The sequence below is a fragment of the Tasmannia lanceolata genome, unplaced genomic scaffold (genome assembly GCF_043159265.1).
Source record: "Tasmannia lanceolata isolate RefF3 unplaced genomic scaffold, GAP_Taslan_0.1 ptg000019l, whole genome shotgun sequence".
Classification (NCBI taxonomy): Eukaryota; Viridiplantae; Streptophyta; class Magnoliopsida; order Canellales; family Winteraceae; genus Tasmannia; species Tasmannia lanceolata.
The window spans coordinates 28349272-28369066 of NW_027518696.1; the positions used below are offsets into that span (position 1 = coordinate 28349272).

Here is a 19795-nt window from a genome sequence, read left to right on the forward strand (position 1 = left end):
ATGGATACATGTTGCCTTCCAAACCATTTGAAGAATAGAATGTCGTAGAGAAAAGGCATGCAAATTTAAATTACAAAGCTAAAAATTCTTTGTTTTGTGCCCTATCTACGGAGGAGTTTAATAGAGTAGCACTTTTTTATTCCGCCACGGTTATTTGGGATACACTTGCCGTTACCCATGAGGGAACATCACAAGTCAAGGATTCCAAAATAAACTTGTTAAAGAGCAAATATGAAATGTTTAGAATGAGTCAAAATGAAAGTATTTCCGAAATGTGTACCCGATTTTCTAAAATTTCTAATGAACTAGCTAATCTTGGTAAATCTTATCCTACTGTAGACACCCCCATTTTCCTACGCATTAAAAAGCAAAAGATTCGGTAGTATGATCGAGTTTTGAATCCGTATTCAGCATTAGATTAGGCATCCATGCATTTTAAGGTAGATTTCATTTCATTATTGGAGTTTTGAAGTTGATCCGCGATCCTGAAGGTCTCTAGGGGGTTCCTTTGGCCTCTAGAAGATGAAAGTTCAAGTTTCCAAGCAAATGAAAAAACCTGCTATTTTTAGAATTTTCAGGGTTTCCCTCATTTTTGCCTATTTTGCACTGCAGGGGTATTTTGGTCATTCCCGATATGTCTCGTTTGACCCCCGAGTTATATTTGAGAAATCTTGAGTGATTTTACAAATTTTGAAAAAGCTTCTATTTTTAGAAACTCATGGGGCTTCCACATTTTCATCATCTTATGGATATTTCAATCATTTCTCATATGTCCAAAACCATCTCGAGGGTACGGCTGATGGATTATGAGTAATTTCGTAAGTTTTGGGAAACCTGGTAAATTTAGATCTCTCAAGATTTTCTCTTAGTGTTGCACTTCGGGGGTATTTTAGACATTTCTAAACATATCATATTTCGTCCCTAAGTTGTGTCTAAGAAATCTTGAGTCCGTTCATAAATTTTTAAAAATCTGCTATTTTTAGAATTTCTCAGGGTTTTCCCTAGTCTCGCCAAATTCTAGCACCTCGGGGTAATTTGGTCTTTTCTTGTGTATTTCTTTTGATCCCCGAAATATGTCTGAGAGATTATGAATGATTTTCTGAATTTTGGAAAACCTGCTAAATTTAGAATTTCTCAGGAGTTTCGCTTAATTTGGAAATTCTAAGTGTTGAGGGCATTTTCGGTATTTTCAGGGGATACCAAATGATTCTGTTTAATATTGCTCACCGAAAGGACCCAACTTTAAAAGTTTCTATTTTTGAAGTTTGATCACAAAGACTTTCCATTTTTAACTTTTCCCTTTAGGAGTGAACCAATTTAAGGTTATTTTGGTCACATTTGGATATGTAATTGTCAAATAGGGGCATTTTGGTCCAAAAAATTATTTTCCCAAAAAAAGATGGTTCGATCATGTGTGAGGGGTGCACCATAAATATCAAATGGGTTGGGTCCATATATAGAATGTTGAATTTAGAAAGATTTTATTGAACATATATAGAATGTTGAATTTAGAAAGATTTTATTGAATTTTTACGGAAAAACCCGAAACCCGTGTGAAATGGCCCATTGGGCTAAAGCCCGTAAAGATGGAGCTCATGTGGGTTCACCCATATGGGTCGACCACCATGGTGGGCGCCCCACATGGCTGACCCACATGAATTGAGCACCCAACCTTGACGATGTCACAATGGTGACATCATATTTGTTAAAAGAATAAAAAAAAGAAAAGAAGGAAATAAGGAAAAGAGGAATAATTGCTTAAAAAAAGTTTTCTTCCAAAGAAGCAATGTGGAATAAAGAATAGCATGTCTTGATTGACAATAAATTAAGATTGAAATCAAATCAAATTTGGAAACAAGAAAGAAAGCAAGCAAGAGGGGAAAATTGGAAACAAGCCAAAAGTGAGAGCTCTCACATTGGGAACTACAATTTCTCTCTTAACCCTAGCTTTTTTATATAAAAATCAAAGCAAACAATCCTAAAAAAATATTGGAAAAATATCCAAATTCGTTTTTTTTCTCTCTCCTCCCAAGAAGAAAAAAAAATCTCTTTTCTCTTGAAGTGTGATCTCTCTCTCAAGTGTTCTTCACAAAATGAATTCTTGAATTCCTTCTTCTTCTCCAAGGCATCACACAATCAAGAATTATTGGAGTGTTCTTTGGGTCTTCTTCATCATATAAAAGGGTACGACAAAGCGTATACCTCGGATCTACGCACCCTAGAGACAAGGAGCGCGATCAACGGTAGGATTTTTATCTTTGTAATATCAAAAGTAGAAAAGCATGCTAGGGTTTTACTTTTGATAGATCAAATCAACGAATTTTTTCTTGAAATTCCAGTTGTAGACACCCCATTTTGACCGGACCATTTTCTCCAAAATCGAATAAATTCTCGAAATCGAATAAAATCTGAATCCCGAAATTCCTGAGGAGATGTGCCTGTACCAGTTGGGTAACCATTAAGGCCTCCTCCATTTGCCCTTCATTTTCACCAGGGACCACCCTGTTGTGTGTAAGGATTGGTAATAAGTATACTAGGAAGGGTTGTCCATGGAAGAAAGAGAGGGCAAATATAGGTTTCTCTTTATAAAAAAGGGGTGGGATAGCCGAGCATGGGTGCCCATTAAAGCGAATAAAAAAGGGGTAATGGGGATGTTGATAAAAGTGTAAAATCCTCCTCTAAGGAGGGCATTTTTGGAAGCTTGCATTTCTTTCTCTACAAGCCACAAACATAGGCCATTAGATTAAAGAGATGAGGTGTAGGGCTTGGATCAGCTAGGCACCCTAGGTGTTAGGGTTTCTAGGATAGAATTAGGGCAAGAGGGATAAGGAATCAAGGGTGGGGATGATCCAATTCATGAAAAAGGGGAATGGATGGCTGAGATTAGAAGAGGATTTAAACCCTAGCTATAAAAAAAAAATCTTGTGGGTAGAAGGGGGAGCCGAATTTTCCAAGAAAAAGGGCAGCAACAGAGAGAGGGAGACGAAGAAAGGGATTGGCAGCCACCTCATTTTCTCCTCCTTCTACCACCACCGTCAACCACCATCTCCAGACCGAAACCCCTTTTCCACCTCTTCCACCATTTTTTACCACCACCATTTCTTCATTTCCGCCACCATCTCCATTGATTCCGGCAAGCTTGCCGGAATCCGACCAAACCCAAACCCATCTCAACCTCCTTCGATCTCCAGCCACTACCACCTACGACCATCTTCTTCAACCTCCTCCATTAATTCCGGCACCATCCCTCTGCAACCCACTCTCATTTGCAGCATCTCCTCCAATACCTCCACCATCTTCCCCATCCCACCGGCACCACCATAAAAAAAAAAAAACAGAGAAAGGAGGTAGCAGAGAAGAGAGAGGAAGGAGGAGGAGACCGGCCGAACCACCCAATCATCACCACCACCACCGGTTCCTACCACCCAACTCTTCCACCACCAAAACCTTTTCCCTCAGCCACCGCACTACAACCTCCTTCTCCACCGAGCCACCACCAGCCACCACCCTCAACCTCCAACCGAAACCCAAAACCCATTTCCACCCTAACACCACCCTTCGAAAATCCCCTTCCATCCTCCACCTTCACCACCCTCAACCCCCAAAAGTGAAACTCCTTTGTCTGTACCTCCAAAAATTGAAACCCATCTCTTCTTCCACCGTCAGCCACCTCTACAAATTCGACCCCACCTCCATTCCTAGCACAGCCACCACCTCCACCATCTCCTTTATTCATAAACCCATTTCATTTCCCCCATTTCACAAACCCACCATCACAGCCACATCAAAACCTACATCTAGCAACACCAAAACCCACTTCATTTCTCTTGCATTCCCTCCATCTTCACCTCAATCCCCGCCATCAAAACCCTACTCCGGCACCCGCCATTAACTCCGGTCATCCCACCGAAGTTCATTTCTCCCTCCCATTCTCTCTTACTGATTTGGGTAAAGAATCTCTAGGGTTTGGGAGCTGCAAAGAGAAGAAGCAAGGAGGGGAAGACAAAGAAAGGGATTGGCAGCCATTGTCTCGGCAAACCAGCCGGATTCCTCCGTCCATCGTTTTTTTATTTTTTTTCGGGTCCACCTTATCTTCCATCCATTTCAGCCCCTCTTCTTTGTAGTTCCGATCCTACCACCATCATCATATTCCTCATTTCTCTTTTTTTCAGATCTAAACCCTTCTTCATCATCAACTATCATCCCTATTCCAAACCACCATCACTTTCAGAACAGCCACCATCCCCATCTAACCCATTTGATTTCCTCCGGTCCAATTTTATCCTCTTGTTCCATTTCCAAAAGCCATCATCAGCTGATATTAGCCTCACTCCCCTGTCACTACCCAAATAAATAAATAAATAAATAAAAATCGAGGAAGTTGATGAAATCAGACCCTATACATAGGATTTCTTCCCATATGCCTACATTGGGCGCATTTCAAATAGCTGTAATCTGAAGCGAGAAGGGTGACATTCCAATTTTTGGTGAAAGAATCTCAGGGTCTTACATCCAAGCGCCAAAGATCTGATTATAATGAGAAGAGCTTACAGCACCAATCTCTTGACAACTCAGGTAACCTTCTCTCTCTCTTTATGCCATTCCTGTTTTAAATGAGAATTCTATTTATCGTGATAGTGCTAGGCCTGCAATTCATTCTAATATTCTCAATTTGGGTTTCTACATGTAAAACCGGAGGTTTAGATTTGCTCAATGTTGTTGTCCTTAAACTCTAGTTTCGGTTTTGTGTTTGCTTTTGAGAGTAATTTTCGGGTTGTGTGAGTATACATGGATAAAGGTTTCATAATGTTTAGAAGGGCAAACTCTATCTTCTACCTCTTATTCTTTATTCAGCGTACTTCCTAGTAATGTTCGGCATTTGAGTTTCTTCTTGGTCTATTCAACCTATGCTCTGTGGTTTATCTGCATTCTAATAATATAGCAAGTCTCTTACCTTGGATACATTGATTTCGCTTCGCATGGGGGCAAGTTGGTTAGGACGATTGTATTTCTTTGGTCGACCTGGCTTCGTTCCTCGGGGAATGGGTCACTTGAGATATCTGATTTATTACTGTGGCGGATCGACTTCGTTTCTTGTGAAACAAGTTGATCGAAATGTTTGACCCATCTTAGTCAGGGCGACTTTGGTTCATATGCAACAAGTCGGTCTAGCCGACAACCTCCTTTGCCCTTCGCATCTTCTTGCCTTCCTTGGGATTCTTACAGGGCGTAAAGGTTTCCTTCTTTCTGAGGCCGTCATCTCTTACAGGGTTAGGGGTTCCCTTTTCTTCGAGATTACTACTTCTTGTAGGATTTAGGAGTTCTTTCCTTTTCGGGATTATTCTTTGCACGTTCCTTGGGATACTCTTTGCATTTTGAGATCCCATCAATTTTGGGAACATCTTGTCGGGTTTTAGGCGACGACGGACGACAACCTCCTGAGCCAAAACCCCCTTTCGATCAAAAGGGATAAAAATACATAAAAATCAAATAACAAAAATCCAAAAAACATCAAAAAATACTCAAAGCGTACTTCGAAAAGCAATTCGAACTACGTTGGCATGATCCCTTTCTACAGGGTACGTAGGCAGCTTGGGATCGTCATCCCAAGTTCAGTCAAACCTTTTCAATAAAATCCTTTAAACCCTTCAAAAAATCATTTCAACATCTGAAAATATCTTTCAAGCTTTTCTCAAAAATACAAAAAACCAAAATGGGCAAGGATGGTGATTGCCAGGTCACTCGGAGCCTTCTTTTCATTTCATTTTCGATTTTGACCGTGGTTTGCCGGTTTTATCGGTTTTCCGACGTTTTATCGGATTTTGGGACGGGCGACGACGTAGCGTGGCCCCTTTACAGAGATTGTCCTCACTGAGCCCAACGATAGGCTATGACGATCGTGAGACTTGTCCGATCTTCAGCGGATCAGGATCACTGAGCTCGATTCCTTTAGAATCGCTCCCTGAGTCTATCGTATGTCCCACTTTCTTTTCCCTGGCATTCTGGGTTTGCGAACACCGTCTATTTTCTGATCCTTTCTTTGCCTCGCATCTTTTAGCTTATTGTGTGTTTGTCTTTGGTTCCTTGTGTGTTTACTTTCAGCTTGCTTATTCTTTGTGCGTTTAGTCTCACATGCTTAGCTATAGATATTTACTGCTTTTCTGCTTATCATATCTGCCATTACTTGCTTAGCTGTAGCTGTGCATGCGGATGTTATTGCTTTCCTAGATGTGATGGGTTAGGAGTAGATGCGCTGAGTTAGGATTTGGATGTTTATTTTCTTTTGCCCATCCCCGGGTCATGCATGCTTAGATAGACGTTTCTTCGGGGATACTCGTTCCCATTTCACATGATTTTAGCCCAAAACTCTTCAAAATTAATTAAAAATGGCATAAGAGACCAGGTGCTTGCACTTGGGCGAATTGGGGGCGCTTTACACCTTCCCCATTCGTCATCAGGCACGGACTTTTGTATCTCTGGTTATCCGTTGCAACAGAGTATTTCATGGGATCCAGGGCCTACTTCCCTGGATGGCGACTCTTCTTTGTTATAGGTACATCTTGGTTCCGGGCCAGTCCTTGAATCGAGAGGTATCTCATTTGTATCGCCACCCATGCTGTGAGTGGCACCATTTCGAGAGTTCCTTGGTAGAGCTCTCCTTCACATTGTGGAGATCTTAGAGGACAGGCGATGGGATCTCGTGTCCCTCCTCGCCACATTCGTCCTCGGGATCGGGGTCCACAAGCTGGCGACTCTGCTGGGGAATTCTTGGAACATTGCCTAAATCTGTAAAAATGTCATTTTTACTAATTTTGAAGAAATTTGGATTAAAATCGTTTTAAATGGGAACCTTTTCCGTTAGAATCCAGGGGCACCAAGTAGGTGCGTAAATAAAACGAGGGATTCACACACTGCACAACATGCATTATCATATTCTTTATTTTTTTCATTGTTTTTTTATTGTTGGCTCCATGGGATAGATACAGTACATGCCGGAGGATAAGTCATTACCTGGATGGGATTATTGTATCTATTACCAAGCTATGCGCCGGTGCTGCAGCCGTAAACACTAGGCGTACTTGTGTTTACAGCAGCCGATGAGCAATGAAGCATACTATGTATAACATTGGGCGTACTTTTGTTATACATATTAAGTATGGTTCATACGCATAGTGCCCGATAGATTGAGTCCGGAGCCCTACTTTGTTTTATATATTATGTATATACTTACTGACTTAGTGAAACCCAACTAGGAAGTGCCCGTGTTTATATATATATATTGCATTCATATGGGGATGAACATGTGTTGCTTACACATGTGGAACCTAGAGTTAGGAGCCTTGACCCATTTATAGACTAGGATAGTTCACCTCCTGTGGCTACAAATGCGGTCCTAGTACACTCACTTGTCTGTCATGAGTAGAGACTTCCTTGACTCCGCTAGATTAGACTAGGGTTGGTGCCCCTGGTTAGGGGGTATATATATGTACATATATTTATTACTAGATTAGGGTTTGCTTCATAGCTAGGTTTTCTTTCCTAATCTAATCCGTTTTTCCTGTCCATCCGTCTTTTGGATTATGATCAGATCATTGGTTTCACATCATTATCTTTATAGCCATGATCTATCTTCCCTGAGCTGGACCCTTTTGTCGATCTTGATCAGATCGCTCCGCATGCCAATCATGAGTCTACTTTGCCACTATCACTACCAGAGTGTGTGTGTTCTTGCTGAGAGCCATGTTTCATCTTGACCTTGTCGGCATATTCTTTATGCTTGATTGCCGAGACCCTCCTTGTACAGTCGTTATGCTGCCGGATTTTCTCCAAAAACCTTAGCGTAACCATTATCCTTTAGAGTTATTGATAAACCATGTGCTTACCATACCATATCTCCTAGTACAGCTGTTATGCTGCCGGATTTTCTCTAAATGTCCTGAGTGTGGTCATCATCTTTTTAGGCTGGTAGCTAAACCATGTACTTACCTTATCACGTCTCTTTGTACAGTCGTTATGCTGCCGGATTTTACCCAGAATATATTGAGTGTGACCGGTATTCTTTAGGGTTATTGAGGAACCATGAGCTTACCTTCCCATGATCCTTCTACGGGGCTGTTATGCTGCCGGATCTTATTTAAAACCTTCTGAGTATGACTTTATGCTCTAGTGTTAGTGATAAACCAGGAGTTTACCATGCCATGATCCTTTTGTAACGCCGTTATGCTATCGAATTTTTATCTGAAACAACATGAGTGTGATGGTTATCCGTTTAGGTTTGATGGGCCGTCATGACCCTTCTTACAATTGTTGTACTGCTGGTTTTTACCCAGAGGGGAGATGTGTTTGTATTATCCCTTGTTTCAATTTTTGCATAACATTCTTTCTGATTATCTTAATTTAAATTAGTGTTCTTACTTCCATTTCAGGAGTCTGAGTTAAGCAATAGCCATTGCTTCGAAAAAAGTTACCATTTCACAGCCTACTTGGTCCCGACAATCTTCTACGTCGAGACTAAGTCGTAGATCTTCTTCACCTATCTCACCGGCTGTATTTCCACTTGTCTCCCCTTGTCTTAACCAAATGGCCGAGTCAAATGAGATGTTAGCTGAAATGAGGGACATGATGAGGAACCTTACAAGAGAGGTTTCTACCCTAAAGGAAGAGGTTACTCAGTTGAAAAGTGAGAGGACTGCTACCTCGAAACAACCTGTTGTCCAGAATCCTCCCAATGTGATTCCAGGCCTTGTTCAGTCTGTCATCTCTCCTGAAAATGATTTCTATGACGAGCAGTATGTAGAGGAGAACTGTCTCCCGCAATCAGTCAAGCCAGGCAAAGAGAAGGAATTGGTTGATAGAGTTGAAAAGTTGACTCAGCAAGTTGAAAGCATGCAAGTTAAGGGCCCAAAGAAGATAAATATGTCTGACTTTTCCCTTTTCCCTGGTGTCACTCTTCCTCCAAAATTCAGAATGCCGGATTTTGATAAATATGATGGGACGGGGTGCCCGTGGAGTCATCTGAGGTCGTTCATTTCAAATCTAGAAGGGTATGGGCTGTCTCCAGAGCAGATCGCTAAGGTATTTCCGATGTCTCTGACAGGAGTAGCCAAGAAGTGGTTCCTTCATCTGAAACCCGAAGAGCTTGGAACTTTAGACGAAATTGCTAACAAGTTTGTAGAGCAATTTTCAATGGAAGAAGGAATTGAAGTTACGAAGAGGGATCTGAAAGCGATCAAACAAGGACCTCAGGAAACGTTTACCTCTTTTGTAAGAAGATGGAGGAGAAAAGTGGCCCAGATGACTAACCGCCCTTCTGAAGAAGATCAGATCAAAATTGTGGTCAAGAACCTGTCTCCGCAGTACTACCACTTCATGGCGACGCAATATTATTCTGATTTCAATCACTTGATCAAGACAGGAACCATAACTGAAGATGCGTTGCTGAAGGGTTCTCTGGCGAAATCATCTTTTGATCCGAGGAATGGAAAGAAGCCAATGGTAGTTTCAAAGCCTGAAGTTAGCAATGTGGTTGCTGCGCGCCCTATGAGAAGAGTTGTAGCAGAAACAGAGCAGCCCATGAGGAAAGCGCCAAGGCATTTTGATCCGCTACCTTACCCTTTATCTGTCGCTCTCAAGAAGTTACTAAGAGACAAAAAGATCACTCTCTTAGAACCGAAACTTCCCCCGCCTATTCTCCCCAGATGTTGGCATGAAGATCAGCATTGTGCATATCATCAGGGAACAGGGCACCTAACAGATAACTGCATGGCCTTGAGGCATAAAATTCAGGATATGATAGAAGCGAAAAAAATTGCTGTATTTATGCCAAACACTACCCGGAATCCATTACCAGCTCATGCTCCGCGCCCTCCACCTACAGTTGGGGCGGTCTTTACTGAAGAGCCTATTCTTGACCCTGCTTCCTTGATTTGTGCTATCGCTTCCGATTCACCGACTGTCTTGGCATTTGGCGAGGAAGTTGAAGAAGTTGAGGAAGAGAAACCTTATGTGCTGGGCGGAGATGAAGATGACTATGCCGAGTCTTCTGTTGGTCCTTATATTCTTCAATGTGATGAAGAGGAAGTCCAAGATGTTGCTCCATATGTTCTTAGCTTCGATGACGATGACTTTGATTTCTTGAACGATCAATGTGACGAAGTCCGCCATGTTACTCGAGGTGGGCGAATTTTCAAACCCGCCGAGTTAAGAGCTGAGAACCCAGCTGAAGTCGTAAGGGCCGCAGAAGCGCAGAAGCAGAACAAGCCGAGTTGCGAAGAAGAGGATGAGAGTCTTTTACGGCAACTCAAAAAGACCCAGGCTAATATTTCAATTTGGGGTTTGCTTATGGCTTCCCCAAAGCACCGTCAAGTTGTACTAAGAGAGTTGAATGCTGCACAGGTCTCTGTAGATATCACATCTGATGAGCTAGTTGGTTTGGTAGCAATGGCTAGGGTGTCCAAGACTCTTTCTTTCACTGATGAAGATCTGACATCTGAGGGTCACAATCATATGCGTCCACTGAAGATCACTGTTGTCTGTAACGGTAAGAAGGTTCCAGATGTATTAGTTGACAACGGGTCCGCACTGAACGTATGTCCGTTAGCCACTGCTGCTGTCCTGGGATTTGGGCCGAATGACTTCATCCCTTCTGAACAAGGAATTTTGGCGTATGACAGTACCAGACGCGATGTTATTGGAACGCTAGCAACCGAAATTCTGATAGGAGGAGAAATCTTTGAAGTAGAGTTCCAAGTGCTCGATATCAAAGCATCTTTCCTTCTCTTGCTTGGCCGACCTTGGCTCCATAAGGTTGGAGTTATCCCTTCCTCACTGCACCAGAAACTGAAGTTCATCAGAAACAACAGGGTGATAACAGTCAAGGGTGATCCTGATTTAGAGGTAGACCAAATTTCGCAGGAGGGTACCTCAGAAAAGAAAGATGATGTTAGTCTGACCGGGTTCTCTGTAGAAGTCACAGCCATATCATTTGAGAAAGCAAAGAATGAAGAGATTTTGTTCCTCACCAGCACTAATCCCCGGGTTGTAAAGATGATGCGTAAACAGGGGTACCTTCCCGGCGCAGGTCTGGGTCGCAATCATCAGGGGATAGTCGAATGGCCTGTAATGAGAAAGAATGAAGGGTTGTTCGGACTCGGATATGAACCTTCTCGTGATGAGATAAGAGAAATGAGAAATTACATGCGGAAATGGTCCGAGCTCCGACGCCGGGGTCTAGAGCTGCCGATGAAATCATTCAGTCTGATCAGAAATGGTAAATACCGCAGAGAGGGTGATGACTTTGCATTCTGTGGGTTCGCAGAGCCGTGGGTTGATGAGCTGACAGGGCAGGAGCTGCCGGGGTTTGAGATATTTTTCGATATGGAGCTGCCAGATGAATACCCGAGTTTGCAGATTCATGAGATCGAACCAGAGGTTGATTGGGCTGATATCCTTGAGCCGTGTCTTCTGAATTCCCTGTTCCAGGTTGAGTTACCGATTGTAGCCATGATCGGAGGAGATGCGCTGATCCTTGATCCTGAAAGCCTTATCACCCCAGCCGAGGGACCTCTCACGAACTGGAGTTCCCAGGTCATACCCCGAGTCGTCATCCAGTACAGTCCTGTTTCTATCAAAGAGTCTGTTGTCTCCAGCTATATGTCCATTTCCGAGTCAAAAATAGAGTTTGCTTTATCTGATGTTTCTTTTGATGCAGGTACAGTCGTGATCGAGCCCGTTGATGAGGAGTCTTTTGATGCTGTTGTTCAGTCCGATGCAGAGTCCGTTGCCTCTTCCGTTGAGTCTACTGAGTCTGTCGAGTCTGTTCATACGATAGTCCAGTCTGTAAAGATCTTTAAAGATTTCAATACTGAGCCCATTGAAGGCGCGTCAATAGATGTAACTTCGATTTCTTTGAATGAAATAAAAGACTCTTCTTTTTATTCGCCTGTCTCTACTTCAATTTCTGCTTCTTTATCTGATCAAATTGATAATAATAATAATCAAGACTCCCCCTCTAATGAGGATGCCGACGAAACTCCCCCTGAAATCAAACACATGATTAGGCAGGAGGAGCAGCGTCGAGCAAAACCATTCGAAGAGGAAATCGAGACCATCAATATTGGTGATGAAACCCTAATTCAAGAAATTCGAATTGGCAAAACATTAACTCCCGAAGAGCGTGCGGAATTAATTGCCCTGTTAAAGGAATTCAAAGAAGTTTTCGCTTGGTCCTATGATGACATGCCGGGATTAAGTGAAGACATTGTTCAACATAGACTTCCCCTAATCCCGGGTGCCAGGCCGAAAAAGCAGAAACTCCGAAAAATGAAACCAGAGTGGGACTTGCTAGTCAGAGATGAAGTTCAGAAACAATTGGATGTTGGCTTCATACAAGTTGTTGAATACCCTGAATGGCTAGCCAACATAGTACCGGTGCCCAAGAAGGACGGAAAAGTCAGAATGTGTGTGGATTTCAGAGACCTGAACAAAGCAAGTCCGAAAGATGATTTTCCTTTGCCACACATTGACATCTTGGTGGACAACACAGCGGGCCATGCTCTCCTTTCATTTATGGATGGATTCTCAGGATACAACCAGATCAAGATGGCTCCTAAGGACATGATCAAGACGGCTTTCATCACTCAATGGGGGACATATTGTTACAGAGTTATGCCATTTGGACTCAAAAATGCTGGAGCAACGTATCAGAGAGCTGCTACCACTTTACTGCATGACATGATACACAAAGAGGTCGAAGTATATGTTGATGACATGATCGTTAAAGCGAAGACCAGGGAAGAGCATGCAGGGGCATTGAGAAAGTTCTTCCAGCGAATCCAAAAGTTCAAGCTCCGTCTCAACCCGAATAAGTGTGTATTTGGGGTTACATCAGGAAAGCTGCTGGGATTCTTGGTCAGCCAGAGAGGGATAGAAGTAGATCCGCAGAAAATCAAAGCTATCCAAGAAATGGCGCCTCCAAAGACCGAGAAGCAGATTCGTGGGTTCTTAGGAAAGGTCCAGTACTTGAGAAGGTTCATTGCACAGTTGACAATGACTTGTGAACCGATTTTCAAGCTCTTAAAGAAGAATGCTTCAAAGAAATGGAACGAAGAGTGTCAAGAAGCTTTCGAGAAAATCAAGCAGTGTTTGGCTTTACCACCAGTTTTGTCACCAATCATACCAGGACAACCGATGTTGCTGTACTTGTCTGTTACTGACACAGCGATGGGGTGTATATGTTAGCGCAGCAAGACCCAGAGTCGAAGCGAGAAAGAGCCATTTACTACGTCAGCAAGAAAATGTTGGAGTACGAGCAAAAGTACACCATTCTTGAGAAGACTTGTCTAGCACTGGTTTGGGCTACTCAGAAGCTGAGGCATTATTTGTTATCGAATAGGGTTCTTCTACTCTCACGGATGGACCCATTGAAATACTTGTTCGAGAAGCCAGCCCTCACTGGAAGAACTGCCAGGTGGTTGTTGTTATTGTCTGAGTTCGATATCAGTTATGTCATGCAGAAGTCAATTAAGGGGCGTGTGATAGCTGAACAGTTAGCCGATTCACCAGCAGAAAATAATGAATTTTTGAAAGCAGAGTTTCCAGATGAGGAGATAATGACTGTGGAAGATGAAGTTTCAGACACAAAGTGGTTGATGTACTTCGATGGGGCAGTCAACAATCGAGGCCAAGGTGTAGGGGCGGTGTTGGTGTCACCAAGAAAAGAGTATATCCCTATATCCATCAAACTTCAGTTCAAGTGCACAAACAATATGGCAGAATACGAGGCGTGTATCGCAGGTTTGGAAGCAGCCATAGCCTTGCGCATTCAAGACCTAGATGTATTCGGGGACTCAATTTTGATTATCTGTCAAACTAACGGAAACTGGAAAACAAGAGATGATAAGTTAATCCCGTATAATACGTACCTAGAGTCTCTGGTCAGAAAATTCGGAAATATCACATTCACTCATTTGTCCAGAACAAAGAATCATTTTGCGGATGCATTAGCTACTCTGGCTTCAATGCTCGATATTTCTACAGCAATGGAGGTTCAACCATTAGAAGTACGGCTTCAATGGGCCCCGTCACATGTTAACGCTATTGAAATAGCAGCGAGGTGTTCAGATGGCAAGCCTTGGTACACGGATATCAAAAACTTCATCTCAGGCAAAGGACATCCACCGGAAGCTTCAGGAAAAGAGCGAAGGTCTCTCCAGAAATTGGCCTCTAACTTTGTCATCTGTGGTGAAGAGTTATACAGAAGGTCGTTCGATGGAATCCAACTTTTGTGTATAGATGAGGATCAAGCAGCTGAACTCATAGAGCAGACACATGAAGGAGTATGTGGACCGCATATGAACGGAAAGATGCTATCAAGGAAGATTCTCAGACTTGGTTATTACTGGCCGACAATGGAAGCAGATTGCTACGCCTATGTGAAGAAATGTTACAAATGTCAGGTCTACGCCAATCTCATCCATGTGCCGCCTTCTCAGTTGCATTCTCTTACTTCACCGTGGCCGTTCTCAGTATGGGGAATAGATATCATCGGGAAGATAAGTCTGAAGTCTTCTAGCGGCCATGAGTATATCCTGGTCGCCATTGATTACTTCACAAAGTGGATAGAAGCTGCTTCGTATGCATTATTGACCTCGGCTTTTGTTGCGAAGTTCATCAGAACGAATATCATTTGCAGATATGGAGTACCACATGAACTAATTTCAGACAATGGGTCCCATTTCAAGAAGGAGGTAGCGCGCCTGTGTGAGGAATTTAAGATCAAGCATCATAAGTCTTCGCCATATAGACCCCAAACAAACGGAGCTGTTGAAGCTGCTAATAAAAACATCAAAGTAATCATCAGCAAGATGACCGAGACTTACAAAGATTGGTCGAGCAAGCTCCCGTATGCTTTGTGGGCCTATAGGACGTCGATCAGATCCTCTACAGGTGCAACTCCGTATTCTCTGGTGTACGGAATGGAAGCTGTCTTGCCTGTTGAACTGCGAATTCCCTCCCTGAGAGTGATGATGGAAGCGGGGTTGCCAGAATCTGTTTGGGCTCAAGCTAGACATCAAGAGTTACAAATGATTGACGAAAAGAGGCTGAAAGCATTGTACCATGTTCAGGGGTATCAGCGCCGTGTCGAGAGAGCCTTCAACAAGAAAGTTCGAGTTCGAGACCTCAAGAAAGGAGATCTTGTTCTGAAATCCTTCCGGGCACCGGTATATGATCCCAGGGGTAAATTCAAGCCAAAATGGTCAGGTCCATACATTGTTGACGAAGTCCTGCCTGGAAAAGCCGTCAGACTCCTCGATGAAAATGGAGAAAAACTAACAGAGCCAACAAACCTTGACCAACTCAAGAAATACTATGCTTAAGGCACCAGAAGGCCTTCCTTGGCCGACCAGAGCTTCAAACTAAAAATCCTTACTTAACATATCAAAAGAATCCTTTGCAAAACCCTTTTGAGCTTACACAAAATCAAAACATTCTATTTTCATAACCCATAAACTAGGGGCATTTGTGCCTTGAACTACGCGCGACCTGATCCTCATCCTTTGGGGGTACGTAGGCAGTCTGGCTAGTCCGGATTCGGTCGAAACCTTGGAGAACTTATCAAAATTCCGTCCCTTCAAACCCTAACCTACCTAAAAAGTCCTTTCGGTGCAATAGGCAAAGGTTTGTAGCTAAAAAAAAAAAGTAAAAGAAAAAAAATGGAGTCTGAAGGCCCGTTAGATTGAAAACCCGCAAGGGCGATCTAAGCAAAAGTTAGGGTCATTCATTTGCTAAGTTGAAAACCCGAAAGGGCGGCTTAAGCAAAAATCAAGGTGTGAGCCTGCTGGATTGAAAACTCGCAAGAGCAATTCAGGCAAAAATTAAGGCAAGCGGTCCGCCAGATTGAAAACTTGAAAATGGCAATCTGGTCAGTGGCAGTGACTTCTCAAGGAGCTGAACAACTGGAGGCAGACAAGACTGGTAACCCGATAATGGCATCATCAAAGTCTGAATAGTGCCAGCATGGCTTATTTTGATATTCCTCTAAATTAGGGGCATTTAAGACTAAGCAATCAAAGGGGTTTAATGCCCATGACGGTAATACCGAACAGGGAATGAATCACTTTTAAGCATAGTATTCGATTCACTCTAAGAGTGGTTGACCTTCACCATTTAAAATATTTGTCAGGTCAAGAAGCAAGTTGAGTCTTTCGTGAAATCCAAGTCTTGTGCTTGTCAATGTCTTTTACTTGTCACTTGTCGATGTCTGTCGCGTGTCAAGTCAAAATCTCCCCGGTCTTGTATGGTCTGTACCTTTCCCAGAGCTGGGGTGGCAGGCACCGAAGCAAGAAGTTGCTTCTCCGGAAGACAGATTAAATCAGAGCAAGGTTCAGAAGAATAGCAAGCTATCAGGCCTATTGAGATTTTGTCAGCTGGCAGATTTGAAAGAGACCTTTCAGGCAGAATTGATCTTATGGTTTTCATGTTTCCTCTACACACAGAGTTTTGTAAATCCAATATTCATGAAATGAAATATTTGTTTTCCTGCATTTGTATTGCTTTATTAAGACTCTAGTAATGGAAGTATGAAATGCACTAGGGGCATCTTTTATGACTTGGCAAATCACGCCAAGTCATAAAAGCTGTCAAATTCACAAGGATAATCAGAATAAACCAATGTCTCCAGCAAGTTGAGATGAGAGAAGCTCGAGCACATCTCGAGTCAAACCTCCAAATTCCCCGGCTAAGCCTACTCTATAGTCAGCTCATCAGCAAGGCTAGTCCCCAATGGAGTCTAGCATCTACCTCCCAGAGAGTTCGCTGTCAACTGCTCAAAGCATTCAATCCCAAGCAAAATCAAATTCTTTAAAAAAAAAAGGGTCAATATCCAAAATCCCAGCAAATCATGTGACTCCGGTCCTCAGCAAGGAATTCGCACTCCCGTTTTCTCGGCAAGAGACAAAGCAATTCTTAAAATGATCAATCTGAATCAAGTATAAAAAATAAAAAAAAGAAGTTCCCGCTTCTTTGGAGAGACAAAGTAATCTCCAAAGAAATCAATCCAAATCCATCAATCCAAATCCATCAATCCAAATCAATCAATCAATCAAAAGCAGGAGAGTATCAATCTTTTCATAAGAGTTTTACTCCTCGATCAAATTTCCATTGCTTGTTACTGTGTGAGGGTTCCGCATAACAACGCTTTCCCTTTTGTTACTGTGTGAGGGTTCCACATAACAAATTTTCATTGCTTGTTACTGCGTGAGAGTCTGCATAACAACGCTTTCCCCTTTGATTAGTGCGTGAGGGTTCCGCCTAATTAAAATTCCACCTTTTGTTACTGTGTGAGGGTTCCACATAACAAAATTCCGTCGCTTGTTACTGCGTGAGGGTCCGCATAACAACGCTTTCCCCTTTTGATTAGTGCGTGAGGGTTCCGCCTAATTAAAATTCCACCTTTTGTTACTGTGTGAGGGTTCCACATAACAATCTTCTGATTTTTATCCATTCACCACAGATATTAAACCTTAGATTACTTTCAAGAGTCAAATTAACACCAAACCCATAAATTGATGCCATAATACCGAAAAGCAAGGTAAATAACCATATAAATTTCAGCAATACAAGTGGAATTAGAAATATTACCTAAGCTGTGAAAATTACCAAGAAGAGGATGATTTGGGAGTGAATCTTGGTGATGATAATGAGATTGGGGTCTACTAGAACAAGGGAATGGAAAAATAAAAATGGCTGATTAGAGGAATGAGGATCGGATTGGGTAATTGAAGGTGATAGCTGCAATGGGGGTAAGAAGGTAGAGGTGGTGGTCAAGGGCAGCAATGGAGATGGTCGTAGTGGGAAATAATAACGATGGTTAGACACCTTTTTTCTTATCTTCTCCTATTTAACAAACCTTCTTCAAAATGGCATTTACAGACCCATTTTTCCTAACCCAGCAGACCCCTTTTGCAAGCCCTTTTCCCCAATGAACTCTCCCTACCTCTCTAATTCTTTTCTTTCCTTGCTCGATGTTGCATGTCCGGAGAATGGAGATTGCGAAGATGATGGAATATGGAGGTGATAAATGGAGACTAGGTGATAATTATGGTGGCTAAGATATCATGGAAGTGAAAATGGGTCTGTTAAGATGGGTTACAGGTTGTTGGGTTGTGGTGAAGGTAATCATGTAAATGGAAAAGGGTCTGCAACCCTTCCAAAAAAATGCTAGCACAAGATCATTTCAAGTATCTGTATACAAACAAATGCTATAATCCCAAATGCCTAATGCAGGTTCATATAACATTTTTTTTTAAATTTCATCTACAAGATATATCTTAAAATCCCTTCATTTATTGAATTTGCTACATCAACAGTAGAAATATGCATAGCAATATCCTTGGTTAAATGACAAGATATGGATATCACTATGGCTCAACAGCCAAAAGAAGAACTGTTATATTGCATCATGTCTCAACCAAATAAGGAATTGATGTTGAACATTACCAAACAAAAGAAGGGATTACTATGACATGATGTCTCAACCACAAAATAAAAGGCTGCCAAAGTGATTCTTAATCCTTCTAAACTATGCATAATGACAATATGCCTACATTCTTGTCGATATATTACACATAAATGTATACTTTGCATGCATCAGGTCATACGTATAACAAATATGAGAACAAATTTCTGCAACACTAATGGAATTAAAAAAAAATCATACACATCACTTTATACACTTTGGTCAAATTCTTACCAGGCACAACAATAGAAAACTGATAATTGATTCAGTGTAACACCATGGTGCAAAGTAACACTACTTTATGGGTATATAATAACAAACAAGACACAATCTGTACTAAAAGAAAACTCGAGCTCTTTCTCTAACTTATAAACAGAAATGATACACAACACACTATTTTTATAGACATGGATTCAAAGCAAAAGAGTATACTTAAACCATGGCATAAATAAAATGAAAAAAAAGGGGCAAACAAGTTTGGAAAAGCATGAATTAATGTTAAAAATGAGGTCTAGTAGATAATAAGGAACTGACATTCGTTTGACGAGTAAATCCATTCATTGAAGAGGCAATTGTCAATCTCAGTGTTCTATTGGATGTCTTCATATTTTCCCTCTTGTTAAAAGAAAAAGAAATCACAACAGCTTTCAAAGAAACAAGGGACAAATCCCTCATCATCCCAGACTTATATTCTTCCAAAGTCAAAACAAAGAAACAAAAACCCCATTTCCCTCAAAGAGCAAGGGTCATTGGAACATTAAGGTTACGGATAACATTCTTTTAAACCACCTTTTGAAAATAAATGTCGAATGCTAAAAGACAAAATAGCTAAGGGTTCAAAAAACTCCATCTCTTCCTTACTCTATTTGAAATGTACATCACTGAGGGCCATCATCACATAAAAGAATTGGAACTGAAAATTGAGCCCTCTCTATGTATCTCTTGGGTACTGATATTCAAAAGTGATGGGAGAAATGAGGCTAAAACAGCAACTCTAAATCAATAATAATAAAAAAAAGGGAAAATTACATTTACACCCCCTCTAGTTTCTGACATATCCACTTCCACCCCTATAGTTTAAAACGTGACAAATACACCCCTGTAATTTCAATTTGTATAAGGTAGGCCCTCTCAGTTGACGGTTCGTCCATAGATTGAAGGGTTAGGATGATCTGATGGAGCCGATTTTTTGGGCACACCCTATCTATGTCAGGACCCATCAAATGAACGCTTTGGATCATCCAAATAATGTGGGCCCATACCCGAATCCAAACACTA

The 19795-nt window shown here is 41.8% G+C and overlaps 1 protein-coding gene across 1 annotated transcript; it reads left to right on the forward strand.

Annotated features, from left to right (window-relative positions):
- Window positions 1–8580: 8580 nt before the first annotated feature.
- Window positions 8581–14538, forward strand: LOC143852466 (uncharacterized). Its single transcript, XM_077361851.1, has 7 exons — window positions 8581–10749; window positions 10837–11878; window positions 12584–12698; window positions 12792–13028; window positions 13220–13686; window positions 13774–14456; window positions 14527–14538. The coding sequence occupies exons 1-7, from the start codon at window positions 8581–8583 to the stop codon at window positions 14536–14538; spliced, it is 4725 nt and encodes a 1574-aa protein (XP_077217966.1).
- The last annotated feature ends 5257 nt before the right edge of the window (window positions 14539–19795 follow it).